The sequence below is a fragment of the Mytilus galloprovincialis genome, chromosome 12, assembly GCF_965363235.1.
Source record: "Mytilus galloprovincialis chromosome 12, xbMytGall1.hap1.1, whole genome shotgun sequence".
Classification (NCBI taxonomy): Eukaryota; Metazoa; Mollusca; class Bivalvia; order Mytilida; family Mytilidae; genus Mytilus; species Mytilus galloprovincialis.
The window spans coordinates 14761461-14785544 of record NC_134849.1 but is presented as its reverse complement, the minus strand read 5'-3'; the positions used below and the strand labels follow the sequence as shown (position 1 = coordinate 14785544).

At 32.0% G+C, this 24084-nt stretch overlaps 1 protein-coding gene across 1 annotated transcript in view; it reads left to right on the top strand.

Annotated features, from left to right (window-relative positions):
* The window catches only part of LOC143055222 (hemicentin-1-like), a 30218-nt gene extending 9333 nt beyond the window's left edge, over nt 1-20885 (top strand). The window contains exons 7-13 of the mRNA XM_076228355.1: nt 115-411; nt 882-1178; nt 1627-1923; nt 2397-2693; nt 3197-3493; nt 5632-5928; nt 16957-20885. Of these exons, the coding sequence (XP_076084470.1) occupies nt 115-411; nt 882-1178; nt 1627-1923; nt 2397-2693; nt 3197-3493; nt 5632-5928; nt 16957-17771 (2597 nt within the window). The 3' untranslated portion in view covers nt 17772-20885. The remainder of the gene's footprint in view (nt 1-114; nt 412-881; nt 1179-1626; nt 1924-2396; nt 2694-3196; nt 3494-5631; nt 5929-16956) is intronic.
* The last annotated feature ends 3199 nt before the right edge of the window (nt 20886-24084 follow it).

The window sequence follows — 24084 nt, the reverse complement described above, 5'->3', positions numbered from 1 at the left end:
ATTGGTAAAAAAAACGTTTTCTGGCTGCAAAAACTGGAACTATAAAAATATTTTTACGTTGATGAGTTTCAGATTAATGACATCTTATACAAACAACAGTTTATTTAATTATAGAAAAACCGGTTATCGAGATATCTTCCGAGAATCAACAGGTGATAATGGGATCAGATCAGACCTTAACATGTTTAGTCTCGAGGAAGCCTCAACCAAACAAAATGTCTTGGATAAAGAGAGTGGATGGTGTAGATACACCTGTTGATCTGACAGGAGCAAAATACTCCGGTGGAACTATTGATTGTCCGTCATTGACGATCAAAGACTTCACGATGTCAGATGAAGGCACATATACATGTCAAGCTACAAATGAGGCAGGTGAAGGATTTAGCGAAGCTTTGTATCTATCATGCATTGGTGAGTATTTAAGCACTTTATTATTTTTTTACTTTTATTAGGAGATGAATTTTATAGTGAAGTATGAACCATATCAATTAGTCATTTTTGATTGCATTTTATATCTCAAAACATGGACTTATCAAGGAATGTATTCCTATTGATTTGGACGTTGCTATATAGATGAACATAAGAAACGTAACAAAATTTTTTCACTTAAATAAAAGCATGCATCACCTCTGCGAAATCGTATACTAGTAACTCTTTTAAATCTGTACATCTGTAATTCGAATTACGATTTGAAAATTAAAAGAAGTACAGCAACATATTACCCTTAAGTAACATGTTTTTTTTTTAATGTTAGAAAAATCTCTGTACGATTAAACACTTTCCTGTCTTTGACCGTCGGTAGGCCTATGACAAATTTTAGATCCACTAAAGGCTCCGACTACAAAGATATATCAATATACATTGTCCTGTTGTTATTTCAGAAAAACCGACTGTTCAGATATCAATTGAGAGACAACATGTTATTAAAGGGTCTAATGAGATCATTACTTGCAAAGTTTCGGGATTACCACTTCCTACTACATTGTCTTGGAAAAAGAAAAGGAATGGAGTTGAAACAGTCGTTGATTTAACAGAGAAGAGCTATTCTGGCGGAACAGTTGAGTATCCGTCATTGACGATTAAAGACTTCGATATGTCAAATGAAGGAAAATATACATGTCTAGTTACGAACGAGGCTGGCGAGGGGTGTAGCAATGAATTACATTTATTATGTATTGGTCAGTATTGATAATGTCACACAGTTTTTAAACGTTTATTGTATATAAAAGGAAAATGTAATGTTTAAAATGTATTTTTTTATTCATAAATAGTTTTATAATGAAGATAAAAAGATAAATAAATACGTCTTAAAATAGTTGCTGCCGGCAATGTCTTATTAAATTAGAAGGTTTAGCATAAATTAACATTGAAGTGTCATTGAAAGTTTGACAAGTTCCATAATCACTTCACCTGACACTTGTCCAAAAAAATAAGGACAGTTTGTAATGCATCAATCCTTAAAAGTAACTTATAATTATATGCAATAGTGTTGCCACAAATTGGTCCGTTTTTTGTCTTCAAAAATGGGAAATATGAATAACTTTTTACGTTGATGAGTTTCAGACTAGTGACATCTTTTAACAACACAAAATGTTTATCTATTCAAAATATATAATATGATTATAGAGAAACTGGTTATCAAGATATTTTCCGAGAATCAACAGGTGAATAGGGGAACAGATCATACCTTAACATGTTCAGTTTCGGGTAGGCCTCCACCGACAAAAATGTCTTGGATAAAACGAGTGGATGGTGTTGAGACAACAGTTGGCCATTCAGGAAACAAATACTCCGGTGGAACTATTGATTGTCCGCCATTGACGATCAAAGACTTCGAGATGTCAGATGAAGGATCATATATATGTCAAGCTACAAATGAGGCAGGTGAAGGATTTAGCGAAGCTTTGTATCTATCATGCATTGGTGAGTATTTAAGCACTTTATTATTTTTTTACTTTTATTAGGAGATGAATTTTATACCGAAGTATGAACCATATCAATTAGTCATTTTTGAATGCATTTTATATCTCAAAACATGGACTAATCAAGGAATGTATTCTTCTTGATTTGGACGTTGTTATATAGATGAACATAAGAAATGTAACACATTTTTTCATTTAAATAAAACATGCATCACCCCTGCGAAATCGTATACTAGTAACTCTTTTAAATTTGTACATCTGTAATTCGAATTTCGATTTGAAAATTAAAAGAAGTACAGCAAAAAATTACCCTTAAATAACATGTTTTTTTGAAAGTTAGAAAAATCTCTGTACAATTTCAACACTTTTCTGTCTTTAACATTCGGTATTATAAACCTTAGAACCACTAAATACTCCTACGAGTATACAAACTACAACGATATATAAATATACATTGTCCTGTTGTTATTTCAGAAAAACCGACTGTTCAGATATCAATTGAGAGACAACATGTTATTAAAGGGTCTAATGAGATCATTACTTGTAAAGTTTCGGGATTACCACTTCCTACTACATTATCTTGGAAAAAGAAAACGAATGGAGTTGAAACAGCCGTTGATTTAACAGGGAAGAACTATTCGGGCGGAACAGTTGAGCATCCATCATTGACAATCAAAGGATTTAACATGTCTAATGACGGCGCATATACATGTCAAGCTACGAACGATGCTGGCGAGGGGTGTAGCAATGAATTACACCTATTATGTATTGGTCAGTATTGATAATGTTTGCAGTGTTAAAATGTGTATTAATTCATATAAGTAAAAAGTATTGTTTAAAGTGCTATTTTCATTACAAATTGTTGTATAAATAAGATTAAAAGATGTATGCGTGTATACAAGAATTGTTTCTATCGCGAATGTTTAATTGATTTAGAAAGGTATTGGATATATGAACATTAAAGTATCAGTGAAAAATCACTTTTTTTTTAATTTTCAACTTTCATAACCACTCACCTGACACCTGTATAAAATATAGGGACATTTTGTAATGTATTTATCCTTCAATCTAATTTCTACTAATAATACTAATATACAATGATGTTGCCACAATTAGGCATGACAACTTAGCAATAGCTAAATATCGTTTAGAACCGTTGTCTGTCTGTATAAGTTTATAATTATGAAATATTGTTAACGATTATAAGTGTTCGACTGATAAGTTACGCAAACAAAAAAGTGTTAATCTATTGTTAAGATCTCATATAATTATAGAAAAACCGGTTATCAAGATATCCTCTGAGAAACACCAGGTAATTAGTGGGTCAGATCAAACCTTAACATGTTCAGTTTCGGATAAGCCTCTACCGATAAAACTGTCATGGATAAAAGAAGTGGATGGTGTTGAGACAACAGTTGGCCAAACAGTAGACAAATACTTAGGTGGAACTATTGATTGTCCATCGTTGACGATCAAAGATTTTGATATGTCAGATGAAGGATCATATATATGTCAAGCTACAAATGAGGCAGGTGAAGGATTTAGCGATGCATTATATCTATCATGCATTGGTGAGTATTTTAGCACAATTTTAAACGTTTTACATTCATCATGTTTATTAAATGACCTTTTTACTACCATAAACACTATTTCTATAAACCATTGTTATATAGATTTGAACTGTTGAGAATGCAATAATCAAGGAAAATATTCTTATTGGTTTGAACGGTGTTATATAGATGAACAAAAAAAGTGTAAAACATTTTTCACTTACAAAAAGGTATGCATCACTTAGCTTCCGCACAATGATATAAGTGTTCAAATCTGTACATCTTTATATTTGAATTATAGTTTGAAAAGAACACACAATTACAATAACATATTACCCTTAAATACCAAGTTATTTGAAAGTTGGAAAAATCTCTGTACGATGTCAACACTTTCCTGTCTTTAAAATTCGGTAGGACTATGATAAACTTTAGATCCACTAAAGACGAGTATACAAACTACAAAGATATATAAATTTATCGGTAATTTGTACTTTTTTCTGTTGATGTGTACTCGCTGATAATGTCAGTATCAGTGGACTGGCCGTGATATAAAAGTTATTGGGTTGTTACGCAAATGACATGCGCGAATGCAACGCGTAAGGATCTACTTTCTCCGTTCATTCACAAAATTGCGCGTGATGTTTTTTTCGCAGAAACGCACGAGATGTTTTGCGAATGAAACACTTGACATTGTTTGAAACTTTCACAAAGTCAGTTTAGCCTTTTTGAACGATTGTTGTGAAAATGAGAATAGAAAATGCATGAAAAATCCGATAGACTTTTTAAAAAAAATGCGTTATATGAAGTACAACTAACATATCGTCCATGCTGATTTTTATTCATACAATACCAATACATAGCCTGGTGCTGTTCCAAGTAGTTTTCTTTTTCTGTTTCTTGAGAAGTATTTGTTTTACCTGTTCAGTCACTATAAAGTGTTACAATTCATATTTAAACGCAACACATAAATAGTGACCAAAAAGGTACCGCTATCGCATGATAGAAGCTAGAACAAAATGAAATATACGCATTTTCGACATTTTTGTGGGATCATCATATACAACTTTAAAAGATGTGGTTTCATTGTCAATATGACAGATATTCACTGAACAAAGAACAAAAAAGTGAACCGTGATATTCATATGCGGATCTAGGATAAATTTAAAAAGGGGGGTATAACCGAGGTCACCAAACTATAAAAGTCTGCTTTGACCAGAATTGTAGTTTTTATGAGGGGTGACTGTGACCCGGGTTGCCTACCCCTAAATTCGCTTCTGAAATTAAAGGTAACTGCAGGGCTTTTAAAATCAAAGTTTCATATTCCTGGTCTGTGTTGAAAATAAATGAACATCATACATGACTTTGAAAAAGCAAGAATTATAATCTAAAAGCTTAGTGACGTCTACTAAAATGTTTGAAATAATTATGACGTCGACAGGAAATGAGCTAGTTCAGATAATTTACAGTCAGCTCACATTGCCTCCTGTATAGATGTCTCCTCACAGTGCTTTCTTAAAATTATTTGAAATCAATGTGATCGTTTTCATGATGAACACTGAGCGAATAATGACAAAATTAATGTAATGTTATCCACTAAACTAAGTAAAATATAATTATAACTTGTCGTTAAACTCAAAATGATCCAAAATGGATCATCGATGAAAAATCTGCTGATTCATATATCGTATCATTCTTATTTCTGACTATCACTATGCTTATGCTTTGTGAGAAATAAAGAAATTTGACTAACCGGTATGCTACCATTATATTTGCCATTGTTAGTGTCATGTTCAAAGCAGAATATTAATAAAACGCATGCAATAATTTCTTTTTCAAAACTTTGTGCAAGAGAACGCCATGTTGACTGCACTGTGACAAAATTCAAATGACGTAATGCAGCCTGTGACGTCAAGTGTGATTCGCCGTGATTCGACGCGAAAAAGAAGTTCGTTTGTTATTTTCTCTATTATTGTAGTGATTTTTATTTCTTTTTAAATTACCGATAAACATCATAAAGGACTTTTTGTTTTTGATACTGACTTTATCACAGAAATTATTAGGCTCGCCCTTCGGGTTCACCTGATAATTTACTGTGATAAAGTCAGTATAAAAAACAAAAAGTCCTTTATTCTATATACATTGTCCTGTTGTTATTTCAGAAAAACCGACTGTTCAGATATCAATTGAGAGGCAACATGTTATTAAAGGGTCTAATGAGATCATTACTTGTAAATTTTCGGGAAAGCACCTTCCTACTACATTAACTTGGAAAAAGAAAACGAATGGAGTTGAAACAGCCGTTGATTTAACAGGGAAGAGCTATTCGGGCGGAACAGTTGAGCATCCGTCATTGACGATCAAAGACTTCGACATGTCAAATGAAGGAACATATACATGTCAAGCTACGAACGATGCTGGCGAGGGGTGTAGCAATAAATTACATCTATCGTGTATTGGTCAGTATTGATAATGTTACGCTGTTTTTTAACGTGTGTTGCTAAAAAATTGGAAGGGAAATGTTTAAAATGTTTCAAACCAAAGTTGTTCTATAGATTAGAATTTTTTTTGTATATTTGAAAGGAGTAGGTATCGAGATATACGAACGTTAACTTTACACTGTCAGTGAAATATCACTATCAGGATGATGATACATGGCTGCGTAACGTCCAGCGGCAAATCAATATGCATATTCGGACGAGAACATGTTAATGTTATATGAATATAACCCCTGCGGTGTACTAGACTATCACGCTATGCTTTATCCGTAACGTGCTAGTTCACTAGATAATAGTCCGGAGGAATGTCAGTCCCTTACCCGGACACATTATTCTGACTTCGAACCGACCGGTCGTTGCTCTTTTTTCTTAATGCAGCATTCTTAGCGGAGAAGCAGCACATATCAAATTTTTGGTTTGAGTAGGCAGGGTTAGAACTAATTGTTTAACGCACTCGAGGCGAATACGCTATCACAAGACCACCGAGGAAGTTATTTCACTTGGTTAAGATGACAAGTTCCACGATAACTTAACCTGACATATGTTTTATTTTAAATTAAGGACAGTTATCTTAATGTTCATATGATCCTTCAAAGTAACTTATACGAAAGGGTGTTGCCACAAATAGGACTGACGACTTAAAATAGTACGCTTAATATTGTAGAGTTCCTATATTTGTCTGTTAAAGATACAAACTATGAAATACCTTTTGCATTACTGAGTTTAATCAGCAGCTAGATTGTGAAATTACCTTTCAATGTAAACTTGTGCAAACAAAAAAAGGTTTATCAATTAAAAAATCTGATTTAATTGATTAAAACCAATCAGACCAATACGATATTGCCATGAATAATGCCTCGTATAAAATTTCAGAAAAACCGATTGTTCAGATATCTATGGAGCAGCGAGGTTTTGAAAGGATTTAACCAAACCTTAACATGTTTAGTTTTGGGGAAGCCTCAACCGACTACATTGTCTTGGATAAGAAGAGTTAAAGGAGTCGAAACATCTATCGATCTAACTGGGGGGAAATATTCAGGCGGAAGTATTGTTTGTCCTTCATTAACGATCAAATTCATCGACAAGTCTGATGAGGGATCATACATATGTAAAGCGAGAAATGAAGCTGGGGAGGGTTGCAGCAATGAATTGCACCTTTCTCTTTTTGGTCAGTTTTGCTAATTATTTGCCTTTTTTAACGTTTGGTGTTGAATAAGTTATTGTTATCAATTGCTGCCGGTTGTATTTTGTAATGACGTCTATTGCACTAGGTCAAAAAGACGGATGACCATGACCAGTTACTGAATATGAGTACATATGACCTAATGCAATAGACGTCATTGCGTTATCTTGTATAGAATACAGTTATTTTCTAGACCAAACTAGACCGCAAAAATGTATTTGTATTGAAAAACCCTGTAATTCTATATATATTTATTCCTTGAAAATCAAAATTTAGGTTTTAAAAGATACATTGTACTATGTACTATTGTGCTATTTCATGATTTTGATTTTTTTTTTGTGTTTGGAGGAAGCCTTAGTGTTGACAGACTAGTAATACCGTAGTTCAACTTCTTAGTCCATTCGGCCACCGAGGTCCCCACTATACAGGTTCATCTGGCAATATATTCAAATTCATTTCTAAGCTCTTCATTTCCATGAGCGAAAAAATAACAATATTTATAATATTTTGCAAATGGTAAAAAAAATATGTACAATGTACCTGATTTTGAAGAAAAAAGTAATGTTTTAAATGTTCTTATCAATACGGTAATACGGTAAATGAAAAGGAAACAACAAATGAAGTGCTCAAATGCCACACTTTCTCTCGCAAAGACTACCACTAGTAAAACAAATTTAACTTGATTTTTTATTTCCAAAAACGCAATACCGCTATTTAAATGAGATTAATCGTCATTTGATAAAGATTGACAAAAATTGAAAATCATTTTTAAATTATTTCAATGCATATCAAATCATTTTAATGCCAGTCAAATAGATTCGTTTGCAGTCGTTCAATTTAATTCAAATTGGTGGTAAGTTACGTCAAACAAATCGGCCACGCCCCCGTTAAACTATTTCAAATTGGTATTAATTCATTTTAAACCCTTTTGAGACCCGAGCTTTGTACAGGTAAATCACTTAAGCAAAACCACTTCGATGTATCTATCGTTTATTTGTTTCAAACTTTATCGACTTTATTTAAATGCGTGTATTCTTAGTAAAGTCACATACTTCACAATTTAAACAAATGAATGAACAATACACGTGACATATAAGGGATTTAAATAAAAAAAACCATTGAAATATTGATGCACGGTTTAAAAAATGCAAAACTTGTGAATCTGTTAAAAATAGAATAGTTAGATGTTTAAAGTCATATGAAACGAGTGACCGGTGAAAAATAATGTTATTCCAATTCTTGAACCAATGCATACAAACATCATAAACTTAGTCTTCTGTGCACCATTTTATAATTTTTTTCGATTTTATAATCTTTTTCGCATCAATTTCGTATTATCGTCAATTTTGTTTTCAATCAGTCAGTGTTGTTGTGAAAATATGGCAAGTTATTAAAGTTCGTGTTTTGAAGCCGAAGTTTAACAATTGTCACCTGTTTGTCAACAATCAACAAAAAGTCAACAAAAACGCATGGAAATTGAGCACGTGTTTAACATGTAAATTCAGATAATAGTTTATTTAAGGACATCCATGCGTATTGCGATCACCGGATTTTTAAGAGATGGTTCACACTGAGGTCACTTTGCATACGGAAAATATGTTGGGTGAATTGCTGGAAGGACGCAATTAAAATAAAGTAAAAAATTTCTAAATATGAATAAATTAAAGAATTTTCTTCAGAAAAAAGTATATGTACATAAGTTTTATAATGAAAACTATCCATTGAGTTATAAAAAAACATATGCATTATTTTTTTTTAATTTGAGGTTTCTTATGACTTTAACATATTTTTAATTTGCCCAAATGCAGTAGATCTTTATCTCACCTATTCGTTTCAAAACTTGCTGAGTGCTATGAAAACTCGTGACATGTAAGTAACGTATGGTCCATTGCAATGACTTACGAAAATTTATGTATTCCGGTATATTTTTGTTTCTCTTTTTCTGTTTTACTATAGTGTACTCGTGTAAATTAAATATAAACATGGAAATTAAAGTAACTTACAAAAATTATTTATTTTTTACATAGTTTGAATCGATGTATCTTCTATTTTCGGTCAACAACAAATATTCACTAGCTGCATATTGATATATGGAATAGCTTGTAATAAAAAACAATGTTGTGTTGAATAATAAAATTAATGAAGATAATGCTGACATTTGTTGAATTTAATAAACAGTTAAGTCTTGCTCAAAATTGTCAATGAAGTAACAGCTCAATAAACTTTTAAAACTGTGTCAAATTGTAATACCGGTCACCGGGCAGCAAAATACGAAAATTGTGAATTGTGGTTCCGATTCTGTAAAGGGATTATTGTGCTGTCGTGCACCGTGACGTACAAAAAATCTTGCAATAAATGAACATGTGTTCTGTTTATATGAGGTTGATTTTAATCTGCAATAACGATGGGTAGGTTTAAGTTTAGCTATTTTTGACTGGCTCTTAGTCGACATTCTCTTTCGTCTTTTAATGCATTAAAAAAAACTTATATTTACGTTTTGGGCATTTTTATAAGTCTACCTATTAAATTAAAATGAACACAAACTTTGTTTAAAAAAAAAGAAATAGAAAAGAAACAATTATGCATTGTTGCTCTTAAAACATTGTATTAACTATATTTTAGCGGTAATTTCTAAATAAAAACTAATTGTCGAACAAATAAAATATTTCATCTAGGTGCTTTCGTTGAAGTTTGCGTTACATAGTAAAATGAATTTCATTGTTCGGAACGTTTGCAAACTTTCAATCCAAGTGTTCTCATCGAGGTCCGCGTTCATGTTTCGATTCAATACACCATATGAAGTCCAATATGGTAAAAAAAATAATTTAAAACTCTACGATGCCTTTTTGTTGTTGTGGTAAACAAGTGATTCTTTCATTGTTAAAGACCCCCTAGCGACTATAAAAATGAACAAGAAGAAAAACGCTGACCATTGATAGTTTGTATTTTTGGTAAGCATTGCTTTTGTGTGCGATTAGGTCACTCGTACGTTTACTCCATATTCCTTTATTTTCTATAAAAGCGTCTGCCTTGACACGACTTAATTCAAGTTAAACCCTTCAATGTAAAGACACCAGTCTATGGGAATACAAAAAAAAAAAGAGTGCCAGTTTGATATTCTTTAATGTTAGAGTTTAATTCTTCATGAAGAAACAACTATATTTTTTTCTGTATTCAGTATAGCATCATATTTTTTTTTAAATGTTTTCGCATAATGTCTGGATATCGATGGACATGCATCTTTGCGAAACCAGACAATTACAAATGGCAACTAACACTTAGATTATAGCCATAAAGTAGGACAATAAATAAACAAAAGACAAATCCATGTCATGGGGTACAGATAAGACACATAAGTACCAACAAAAGACAATCAACATTAAAAACTAAAAGTAAATCAGAAACATGCAGGGATCACGCAAAACATTCAGGGGCGACATCGGACTAATGGGAGTTTGCTTCTTGCAAGACATTCCCCGTGAAAACAATTCGATATGAACAATGATGGAGACAAGCTTTTGTTTCAATTTTTTTTTTTAATTTCCAACTTTAGGCTGTTACGGCCCCGTCCAATGTTCTTAAGCATCACATATTTCACTTTCATTTTATTGTTAGCTTTCTTAAATAAATATTTACATATTATAGACTTTATTTTTTATAATTTCTTTTGTTTTCAATTTCAGTTAAACACTATTTCTGATTAGCTTTTTTTATAAATTTAAAATGTCTGCTTCTTTTTCTTCATCTTTTTGAAACCCCGGTTTTGTATTACCACTGGCCAGTTCAGTCAAGAAACAGCTGCTTCATATTTGCATTAATGTGTTTGTGACCAATCTAACATGCTATTATATCCTTATTTGTTATTCCGTGTCTTTAAATATATAGTCTTGATCGGGGAGGCAAGATTTATTTTGTCTGTTGGTTGCTTAGCTAGCGTAAACAAATCGATTTACGTCATACTATGAAGTTGGATGATGGAGATTGTTTTTAAATAAATGCCGTACCTTATTAGACTATAGTACTTTGGTTTCCTGTTGGATTTTTCTCAATTTTATTTTAAATTGGGAAGTTTTATCACATGTTTTGCATAATTATTTTTTTGTGCTTGCAACTGGACGATTTATAAATTTAGTCCTAAGCACAGCTAGCGAAATGTCTTTAGGTTAATCTCAGAGTGTGATTTTTATTTCAACTTTGACGTTTGCATCAGGACGACGTAAACAGCGAAAACGTTCTTTTTAAGAATGACATTCTTTCTTCAAACAGAAATCGCTTTTATCTTTTAAATTTGTTTGGCTGTAAAAGACCGGTTTCTAAAAACAAACTTTCATACAATCGAGTGAACAAAGTATATAAGCTTCGGGAAGGTCAGGGATTATAACATATTTTTCGTAATACTGAAAAAATCGAAAATTTACGGTAGTTAATGGTCGAATCGAACTAGTGCTGCTAAAAAACGACCGTCTTTACCAAACGTCGCGTTCAACACGCTTTCGTAATCGTCAATACCCTAAATTATATATGATGGTGATTTATTTTTTCGTGCAGATATATATATCAGTTGGAAACAAAATGCAGTCTTTGCTTCATATATATCTACTTTTATTTGACTTGTCTGCCTCCAAATCATTTATTCGGCAGTTTTAAGAAAGTTAATTTTTTTCTTATTTTATACATGTACAGTGACAGATATAACGCTTTTCACGTCGCAATCCCACAGAGTCGCTGCATTATATAATTAAATGTTAACCTTCGAGAACTAGTCTAAAAGAATGACGAATTTTATTTTTACCATGGTGTTTTTTTAATTTTTATTCCGTTACTGAGACTAATTATCTTTTGTCCTTTATGAATCCATATTACAAATTTGACTCCAATAAGGATAAATTTTGTCTCACAGACAAATCGGTAGTTTTTATCCGATAGATTTATTTTTCCATTTTTATCGGATATATAAAAGTTATTTTGAAAAATACAAATGATAATCATTCATTAAAGTTTCGTATGCATCATAAATTTATTGATTGATTATAGAAATATCGAATCAATTCTTTTAGTTTATATAATTAAATATACAAGTAATTTTATTTAGTAATTTGGTTTTAATTACATTAAATTAAAGGGTGCGAATACAATATTATATTAATGTTACTGTTATAATAAATTGCATAGTATACAAATCCTTGTTCTAATATAAATAGTAATAATTTGCATTGGCAAAAAAGATAGATACTTGATATTGTTGTCTTGGAAGAATCGTAAAAGTGCTATTCCTCTAAATTTTATTTGTTTAATCGGAAGTGACGCGTAGAGTCTAAATTTGATTTTTTTTTATCGTATTGTGTATTGAATTGAAACACGAACGCGGACCTCGATGAGAACACCTGGATGGAAAGTTTGCAAACGTTCCGACCAATAAAATTCATCTTATTATGTTACGCGAACTTCAACGAAAGCACCTAGATGAAATATTTTATTTGTACGACAATTAGTTTTTATTTAGAAATTACCGCTAAAATATAGTTAATAAAATTATATAAATAAAGGCAACAGTAGTATACCGCTGTTCAAAACTCATAAATCCATGGACAAAAAACAAAATCGGGGTAACAAACCAAAACCGAGCGAAACGCATTAAATATAAGAGGAGAACAACGACACAACATCGAAACGCAACACACACAGAAACAGACCAATCATCAGACAAAACACCACGAGAATAACAAATGTAACATGAAAACCAAATACATGAATTTGGGATAGACAAGTACCGTGCCACGTCTTATCTCAATATCTCAAAAATAAGAGAAAACACAAACGACTCAACGTTAAAATGCAACACAAAGAGAAACGAACAATATATAACAATGACCATCTTCCTGACTTGGTACAGGACACTTTTAAAGGGGAATAAAAGTGGTGGGTTGAACCTGGTTTTAAGGCATGCCAAACCTCGCACTTTAATGGCAAAGTTAAATATAACATTGAAATGACAACATAATATTACAGGACTACAATACAAATAAATAGGAGAACATATTAGACACAGAAAAACATGATTAATAGATAACAAAAAGCATCAGGTTTAAAATTCAATACGCCAAAAACGCGCCACAATGCATAATTGTTTCTTTCTATTTCTTGTTTTTTTTAAACAAAGTTTGCAAACGTTCCGACCAATGAAATTCTTTTTACTATGTAACGCGAACTTCAACGAAATCACATAGATGAAATATTTTATTTATAGGACAATTAGTTTTAACTTAAAAATTGCCGCTAAAATATAGTTAAACTATTTAAATTATATGAGAGCAACCATGCATAATTGTTTCTTTTACATTCTTGTTTTTTAACAATGTTTATGTTAATTTCAATTTGACGTAAAACATCTAAATATCATCATCAATTTGGTAGACTTATATTTAATGCCCCAAACGTAAATATATGGTTTATTTTTTTAAATACATTAAAAGACGTAAGAGAATGCCGACTAATAGCCAGTCAAGGTCGTTAAACTTAAATCAACCTCTCCAACGTTATCGCAGACTAAAATTTATCTCATATAAACAGAATACATGTTCATTTATTCCAAGACTTTTTATTCGTCACGGTGCATGACAGTGAATGGCATTACAATTTGACACAGGTTTAAAAGTTTATTGAGCTGTTACTTCATTTACAATTTTGAGCAAGACTTAACTGTTTATTAAATTCAACAAATGTCAGCATTATCTTCATTAATTTCATTATTAAACACAACATTGTTTTTTATTACAAGCTATTTCATATATCAATATACAGCTATGGAATATTTATTATTGAGCGAAAATAGAAGATACATCGATTTGAACTATGTAAAAAATAAATAATTTTTGTAAGTTACTTTAATTTCCGTGTCTTTATTTAATTTACGAGTACACTATAGTAAACCAGAAAAAGAGAAACGGAAATATACAGGAATACATAAAGTTTCGTAAGTCATTGCAATGGACCATACGTTTCTAACATGTCACGAGTTTTCATAGCACTCAGCAAGTTTTGAAACGAATATGTCAGATAAAGATCTACTGCATTTGGGCAAATTAAAAATATGTTAAACATATAAGTATTTTATTTTTAAACAGATTCACAAGTTTACATTTTAAACCGTGCATCAATATTTTAATGTTTTTATTTGAATTCCTTATATGTAACGTGTATTGATCATTCATTTGTTTAAATTGTGAAGTATGTGACTTTTCTAAGAATACACGCATTTATATATATAAGTCGATAAAGTTTGAAACACATAAACGATAGATACATCGATGTTGTTGTGCTTGAGTGATTTACCTGTAAAAAGCTCGGGTCTCAACACGGTTTAAAACGAATTAATACCAGTTTGAAAAGTTTAACGGGGACGTGGACTATTTGTTTGACGTAACTTACCACCAACTTGAATTAAATTGAACGACTGCAAGCGAATCTATTTGACTGGCATTAAAATGATTTGATATGCATTGAAATAAATTAAAAATGATTTTCAATTTTTGTCAATCTTTATCAAATGACGATTAATCTCATTTAAATAGCGTTAATGCGTTTTTGTCAGATAAAGTAAAATTTACTAGTGTACACAAATGTCAGCAAATCAACAGAGGGAACAAAATCATCAACGACACTAAGCTTTAAATTCGACGTACATTTGTACCAGTTGCGCATTGAACGAAAACTATTGCAAATTGGATGTTATAATTTGAGAAACCATTCTCCGTCAATTCACAGCCACATGAAAAAAAAACTCATCATAGACAACAGAATGATATCGTCCTTTCGTCGACTCTGTAATACAACTCATCGCCAAGGTTCAAAATGCATACATCTGATTTTGTTAAAAGTGTTATAATGAATCGTTTTTATCACTTCACACCAGTCAGTAACTACCTTCTTGTAAAATTTGTGGATCATCATCAACTTTTAACAATCTAATAAGAGGTTTCAATCCTGAACAGTCTGCAAAAGACTTCACAGTGTTTATATATATAATTTAAATTGACAAACGGAACTCGGAATGAGAAAAGACACAATAACTCGACCCAAGAGTCGAAAACATGACAATGCTTCACATAAGTCTTTAACACAGCGAGAAAACTGTACCCGGAGGTAGGCTTCAAAACAAACAAACGCACAGTAATTCGCACAATAAAACTCAGGTTAAAAAAAATGAGTCCTATGTTAGTAAAGGTGACAGAAGAAACTAAGCAAAATGACAGTAAATAGCATAACTTAATAAGGGACTACTAACAGTTACTGACATGTTTACGTGTAAGATTATGTCTACTTAATATGAAAATCATGCACAATCCCTCCCGTTAGGGGTTTAATATCACAGAATCAAAAAGTATACCGGACTTACATAACCTGTGACATGCCAAAGACTTGCTTTAGAATTAATTTCTTTATTTCTGATGCAAAGACCATATGAATTAACTAAAATTGTTTTCCAAACAAGATCCATCTTTAATTATCTGACAAAAGTATCGTAATTATATCTCTTCTGAATAAATAATGTTTAAAGGTTTGATTAGCTTTTGAGGTGACAGACGGTTTGTTTGTGCTTTTTATAGAATCTAACATTAAAAGATAGTATGTGAAATACCTGAAAGTTGATGTCCTTGTACCGATGATAAGCTTTAGTAAATGTTTGTGATAAAGAAAACCCTATTTTTACAATTTTCCTTGGATACAGAGATTATTTCGTTAACATAACACTTAGTATATACACGAGCGAATCGATAAAATAAGATAAACATATACACCAAATGATTGTGAAAAGAGAACATCATAATTAAACAAATTAATAATTAACAATAGGAGATGTAAATTCATCTGTTTTATCTGAAAATTAGGTATTGAAGTTCCATTTGAAATATATATTCTACCACTGTATCGAGCGTAATACGATACTTATTCACTCGAGACCTTCAGATCTTCAAATTTAAAGCGCAAGGCTCGTCCAGCGTTTTGAATATTTTAATTATAACTGTCGAGAGTGGAGAAATATCGTATTGCACAAGATTTCATAGTATAATCTGTTTTCTCTTCTGATTTTTAACGATCAATCCTTCTTTTTGAATGAACTGCAAAAAATATGTGTTCCTTCTATGTGACGTCATCAGACATAGTCGACTGTTTTTTTACGTCACATAAAAAGTCCAGAGGAAACCATCGAAATTGGACGTCATAATGTTTTTTTTACCAATGAATTACTCAGAGAAAACGACCACAAGTAGTTTAACTAAAATATCTTAATTTGTTATTGAATTTTTGAATCATATGTTGTTTTGATTGGTCTTTGCTGATGTTATATGACATGTAAAATACATATACAGGTCCGCAATAAGTTGTGCACAGAAACCTCCATTGAAATTACGATATATGAGTGTTCCTGCTTGGTAAAAATTTAAAATTTCTTTGCTGACATGACACATCGTTCATGTGTGCATGATCATTTGTTCATGTTGTTGTATATGTACCATTCATGAAATTTATATATAAAAAAATAACCACTGTCATCATGGTCATAGATGGTCCAGGTAAAATCGGGTACTTTTTTTTGTAAATGTGAGTCAAAAGTGAACTTCAACTTGCTTGAAGATTCCTCGTTCTGTTATTGGTATCAGATGAAACGCGCATTTGAATTACTAAATAAAAATCTTTGTATCTTTAATATGTTTTTTTTTCTTCCTATTATTGAAATTAAAAATCTTTCAATAAATTTCGTTATTCAGAAATTAAATCGTTTTATTGCTTTGTTAACATTTCAGACAAAGTCATACAGCTAGGACATCAGAAGTTTGAAATTTGCGATAATTTCAAATTGGACGATAGAACGATTGAGAACGCTGTTATATGTAATGATGGAAAGATTGTATTTCATGATAGAAATTCGAATCAAATAAGAGTCATTGACACACTAGGCCAAGAACAAGCTACCTTGAGTATCGAAACCAAATATATTTCATCTCCAGTCGTAAGGATCGAAACATTTGGCGAATCACATGTTGCTATTCATAACCAAGAAGAAGTTGTTACTTTCAATTACATCATACTTTATAACATCAACACTAAAGAAAGGGAGGATCTCAAAATTACGAGATATTATCGAGGCTTCTCCGTTATGGATGACCAATTTGTTCTCAGTGATAAATCACCTAATATTTTTATTCTGAATAGGAAGGGGGGACAAGTGCATACCGAAGGTCTCTCTTTGAAAGGAAATATTTATTTGCACACTTCTGGGCAAAACATGTTTGCAGTTGCCAGCGACGGAAAATTAACTGGATACATATATAGCAAAGAAAGTGCAACTCCTCGTTTTTCCAAAAAAATCGTTTCCTTTCTTCCGAATCCTGAAATGATTACGTCATGTACTTCTTTGGATGCAGGCATCCTGGTTATCATAACTGACAAAATATATTTGTTTGATACAACAAATCCGAAACCAGAAGCCACAGAAGTAGATTTAGCATATCATGGCATTCACGCACCTCAAATAATTGTCTATAATAGCTGTTGTGGCAAGCTATTAATTTGTGATGCAAAGAAAGGTGTATTACTTTTAAAGGAATACTGTCTCTGAAAAGTTTTCATAGATGGTGATTGTTTGCAAACGAACAAATTCATAAATGATGTCGCATCAAGGGCATATAATAGAGTTACAGGGGAGGTAATGAGGTTGCTAACGTTATATTAAATATTATTTTAGCGTCGTCAAACTGTGACATATCGGGGAAAAGGTGCATTTTTCGACTGATTTTTATCATTAAAACTGATTTAACTTTTAAACAAGTTCATGGACCCCTTTTTGTTAAATAACACTCGGTTTGATTGCGGAAGCAGATTGTTTGTACAAATTTTCTTAAACAAGTCAATTATACATATTTTTTTTAAATTTGATTAGTTATTCAGCATAAAACGACGTTTTTTTTCTACATTCATGAACATTTGGTGAATTTAAGCCAATTCTAAACCAAAAAATTCCTAAATTTATAAAATATTTATATAAAAAGTTAAATTACAAAAATATTGAACTCAGAGGAAAACCCAATTGTAAAGTCCATAATCACATGGCAAAATCATATGAAAAAACACATGAAAAACGAATGGACAAGAACTGTCATAATCCTGACTTGGTACAGGCATTTTCAAATGTAGAAAACTGGATTAAATCTGGTTTTATAGCGCTAAACCTCTCCCTTTGATAGTAAAAGAGAAATGAAATATAGTTTAACAAAAACAGTTTGTGTTTATATTTTAAGGTGGTATGGGTGTCTTCTGCCATCTTGGATTGTAAAAATCAGAGAATCTAAGGTCTAGATTTTTTAACAAGTTAACAAAATTTGATGCAAAAATGCAGATATTTAATGTAAATTTTTATTTAAAAGAACCAATTTATAAGAATATAACTTAAATATATTAGTATTTTTACAAGTGTTGGTTATTTTTAGTTGCGTTTTAAATGTTTTTAATTTGGCATTTTCAGTGGAGATAACTCTAAAAAATCGTACGGTGACCCTATCTTTTCTTTTGATTTTCTCAAAGCATTGTCTGAAAGCTATCTTTTGATAATTTATTTTTCAATTCTATCATTTAGTTTAGTTTCTAATCACACAATGGTGTATTTTCCTGTATAATCTATACAAAATGTGCCATTTTGTCATCACCTGTAGCTTGAAATATGCACGGTGACCTAACATTTTCATTATATTTTTTAACATTTACCAATAGATTCTACGTTTTGGCAAAGTATGAACAAATTCTATCATTTTTATTTTAGACTCCCATACCACCTTAAAACAATAAAGTTGTGCACTTTTATCGGAAGGACAAATGCGTCCACAAATCCGAATTTGACCAAATATCTAAAATGTCTACCTCATTTTACTCAAAAAGTAGCACATGAAGGTATACTTTTTATTGCATATTGGATTAAGCAGGTCAAAAATAGCCTTTTTTGCAAATTTTCATAAAAATTTAATACAGGATCAAAACGGTATCGTATGCCCTTAAGTGAATATCACTATTTAAATCTTCTGGTTTGTTCACCTGCTATTTATGCGGACTCTTGTTGGTTCATTATATTTATGTAGTGTTGTAACATTAAGGAACACGTATTCATCATTTGTCTATCAAAATTCATAAGGACATAATGCCGACAGTTATTTTACAATTCTGAGTTACTTTACAACTATGTATACTATATGATAGATTAACAGATATATATTTTACTCTTGCTCTATCATGGCATCATTAAATACGACATATCCATAGAAATTTGCAAACTGGTGGTATAACGACCGAGGCACAATATGGAAGGGTAGATTCGTCCTTCCAATATAACATGTATAACTTGCTTTCACTTACAACGTGACAAAGAACAATGGAAAAACATAATGACGTTTAAAAGTTTGATCATTATACTATGACAATATTAATGTTCTATGTATTTCAAACAATTCATTACATTCAAAAGGACTTTGTATTTTTATCTAAAAAATAAAAGCAGAAGTTTTATTACAAGACTTTAGTTGTTCACATCAGCGTCATACCATTGCAAGTTGTCACTAGATAAGGGAGTCATAAACGTATCACATCTGATATATACAGATTCTTACATTGATACCAGTGGATTATCGGATTTATCCAATCGAGATAGTTAAATTATCAATTTTAAAGTCCGAGCCGCCTCGGCGAGGACTTTAAAGTTTATAATTTAACTATCGAGATTGGATAAATCCGATAATCCACGAGTAACTATGTAAGAATTTGTTTCTCTAATGATTAAAAAGACATTTTCTTTTTTTGTTAACCGAAAATCCCCTTCGAGTGCCTTTCACATTGCACGAAGTTGTCAATTTCATTAACACCTGTTATCGTATTTTGATTCATTCAGTTAGCTAAAAAGGTCATGACCCTCAAAATCATCCAATGATCTTTTGAGATCACCAGCAACCACACGTTGATTAAATTTTTTTATGCAATGGGTTCGGAAAGGGATAAATTTCCATAGAGTTAGAGAAATATATATACATAATTCTATATTATATAATGGTTGCATAAGAGAGTAATTTACGTACCATGCTTACAGTTTAAAATTTGATATTCCGGATATTAATTTGATTTGGTTTCTTTTTCAATCTTTTTTTCCGATGATTGTTTTCTTGTCTAATTATTTTTATGTACTGATTATGTCTATGCATAGAATACACTGCGTGTGCTTTTCTATAATGTTTATAGCCAAAAAGAGATGATAACCAGTGAGTATTGGTTTGAAACTTTGGCCAAAAAAACATATGATTAATTTAATAATCATTTCAATAGGAACTTGAAGAGAAAATTACATGTTTATTCTTTATTTACTTGGCAATATACATTTTAGTGACAAACGTTAACTTTGAAGTCACAAAAATATTAAACGGGGATCTTCCTAATTATATATATATTCTGGGGCTTTCTACCTACATCGTTTGGTTGATTTTCACTTTATCAAATATTTATAATGTATACCGTTTTCTTTAAAATCGAGTAAAAGTCTAAACGTCGGTTAGAAAATCAGACAATATCGGGTCACATTGTAAATCTATATTAACTTACTGAAAACAAAATATAATTGTTGCTTGTTTCTGAATCCTTCTTGTAAATGGGTATATTTATTGTAATTCGGTAAATTCTTAATAAAATATTATGAACACTAGTATTACTAATACTTGTAAGTGTGTATCGCCTCCATTACTTACACACTTACTAGACCTTAAATGATATTATCGTGTTTATAATGTTGATTTGTAGTGAATAGGATTATTTTGACATTATCCTGATTATTTTAATAGAGGGAAATGTCAGATTTTCACACCATTCTAGGTACAGTCTCAAAAATATAATTGGTTTTGTCATTTCTGTTCATCAACATTAAAATTGTAAGGTTGGAAATAGGCTCGAGAACATATCGAGAATTCGTTGAGTCGAATTGATCGGGAAAGGATCGTGTAGAGATCGAGTTTGGTCGGAATACAAAAATTTTACCAATCAGTACTCGATTATTTCGACCTATGCTCGGCTAATGTCCGATCATTTCCAGATTAACTCGACCAATTCCCGATCGCTTCCAAATCGCTGCGACTTGCATATTAATATTATCCCAGACCAACTTGACCAATACCCGATCCCTTCACGAACACATTCGGCCACTCTTCGATCTCTTCTCGGCCATACACGAGAACACATGACTGCTAAACGATTCTCTTAAAGTGTGTGCAGATCTGATTAAAACTCTTATAAATATGCTTCCGCAAATGTATATTGACAACATTATTTTTAACTGTACAAAAATTCCTCCATGTACAGTACGTGTCTTTACTTTTGCAAGGAAATGTAACGTTTTAAAAGAGAGGCAAATAAAGGCAACAGTAGTATACCGCTGTTCAAAACTCACAAATCCATGGACAAAAAACAAAATCGGGGTAACAAACTAAAACCGAAGGAAACGCATTAAATATAAGAGGAGAACAACGACACAACACCGAAACGCCAAACACACAGACACGTACCAAGCATCAGACAAAATACCACGAGAATAACAAATATAACATCAAAATCAAATACATGAATTTGGGATAGACAAGTACCGTGCCACGTCTTATCTTAATATCTCAAAAATAAGAGAATACAAACGACACATTGTAAAAATGCATCACACACAGAAACGAACAATAATATAACAATGGCCATCTTCCTGACTTGGTACAGGGCATTTTTAAAGGGGAATAAAAATGGTGGGTTGAACCTGGTTTTGTGGCATGCCAAAACCTCGCACTTTAATGGCAAAATTAAATATAACATTGAAATGACAACATAATATTACAGGACTACATTACAAATAAATAGAAGAACATATTAGACAAAGAAACACATGATTAATAGATAACAAAAAGCATCAGGTTTAAAATTTAATACGCAAAAACGCGCCTCGTCCACACAAGACTCACCAGTGACGTCCAAATATAAAAGATTGAAAGTGAAAAATGTACAAAGTTGTACAGCACTGAAGATCAAAAGTTGAAAAGGTTGTGCAAAATACGGCATTGTTTTAATGCCCGGGATAAGAACATCCTTATTATATAGAACAATTCATGTTATTGCAAACAGTAAATTTTATCAAATGAATATGAGTTCTCAAATTTATGAAAGAGATATACATAATGAAACTGAAGTATTAACTAATTACAGACTAAACCCGAAAACATAATGCTAAGACCAACACAGAATAGACACATCCGAATCAGATTGATTTAAGATTATATTAGAACTAAAAACTGATATTACATTTAAACAAAATGCATACTGCATATTCATACAAAAACCGTTAGGTATTCATCACATTCGCACGAAACTTTATTCTTACCCCTTTCAAAACTTCATTCTCTGTGCAATTTATGTTTGGAATCCACTGTTACAAACCCTCATTCAAACCAATACAAACTTCAAGCTATAATTTCAGATATTGCAAGTCACAGACTTTTCAAGCCAGTTCGCATTGGAAAAGATGAAAAAAGAGATAAGATCTTTTCTAAATCTTTCCTTTGCCAACAAAGGTCTCGATGGCGTCAACCTTGGCAATATCCTTCATCATAAATTAGTTCAATCGAAAATACCTCCTTATTTTAAAGACCAGTCTGTACCAATAATTTCTTATACCTATACCAAACCTTTTGCAACTAAAATTTTTAATTACAAACGCGTTTTGCAGGATCTCGATATTGACGACTTCAAGTCTAAACCTCCTGATTGCACTTGTGCTAGTTCCCAATTCACATATAATCCTGCTGGCCACGTTATTACCGGTGACCTTAACATTGTTAATAACACTTCTCTACGAAACGTGTTATCGAAAGGTCCGAAATATCGTGAGCCTAAATCCATCAATTGGAAATACAACTTTAAAATTTTGATGGATTCAGTCTGATGCCAGGCAATGGGCTAAGCGCGAGAAGGAAGACGTAGACACTCTATCCGAATGGATAAAGGCAGCGAGGTCCTTAATACAAATCAGAATTAAGAAACTGAATGGGTCCATCAATGCCCATGCTACGTCAATCTTTAAAGACCCAAATGTTGCTAAACAAGAAGCAATCCTAATCTTTCAACGACTCTCCGTAGACAAAAAGAGGACTACTGGATTAGACAATTGGGAACTGCAACACCGTATGGCTGCAATGACAAAATTGATGGTATAGGTATTCTATCTAGTCCTTCGTGTAACTCGGTGAATGTGATGAATATTTGCAACTCGACTCCTCGACGTAGACGCAGTCATGGTCATCGTCATTATACATCACCCTCTTTGCATGATGTCTCTATTAATGACTTGCTGCCATTCATACAAAAACCGTTAGGTATTCATCACATTCGCACGAAACTTTATTCATTACCCCTTTCAAAACTTCATTCTCTGTTCAATTTATGTTTGGAATCCACTGTTACAAACCCTCATTCAAACCAATACAAACTTCAAGCTATAATTTCAGATATTGCAAGTCACAGACTTTTCAAGCCAGTTCGCATTGGAAAAGATGAAAAAGAGATAAGATCTTTTCTAAATCTTTCCTTTGCCAACAAAGGTCTCGATGGCGTCAACCTTGGCAATATCCTTCATCATAAATTAGTTCAATCGAAAATACCTCCTTATTTTAAAGACCAGTCTGTACCAATAATTTCTTATACCTATACCAAACCTATTGCAACTAAATTTTTTAATTACAAACGCGTTTTGTGGGATCTCAATATTGACGATTTCAAGTCTAAACCTCCTGATTGCACTTGTGCTAGTTTCCAATTCACATATAATCCTGCTGGCCACGTTATTACCGGTGACCTTAACATTGTTTATAACACTT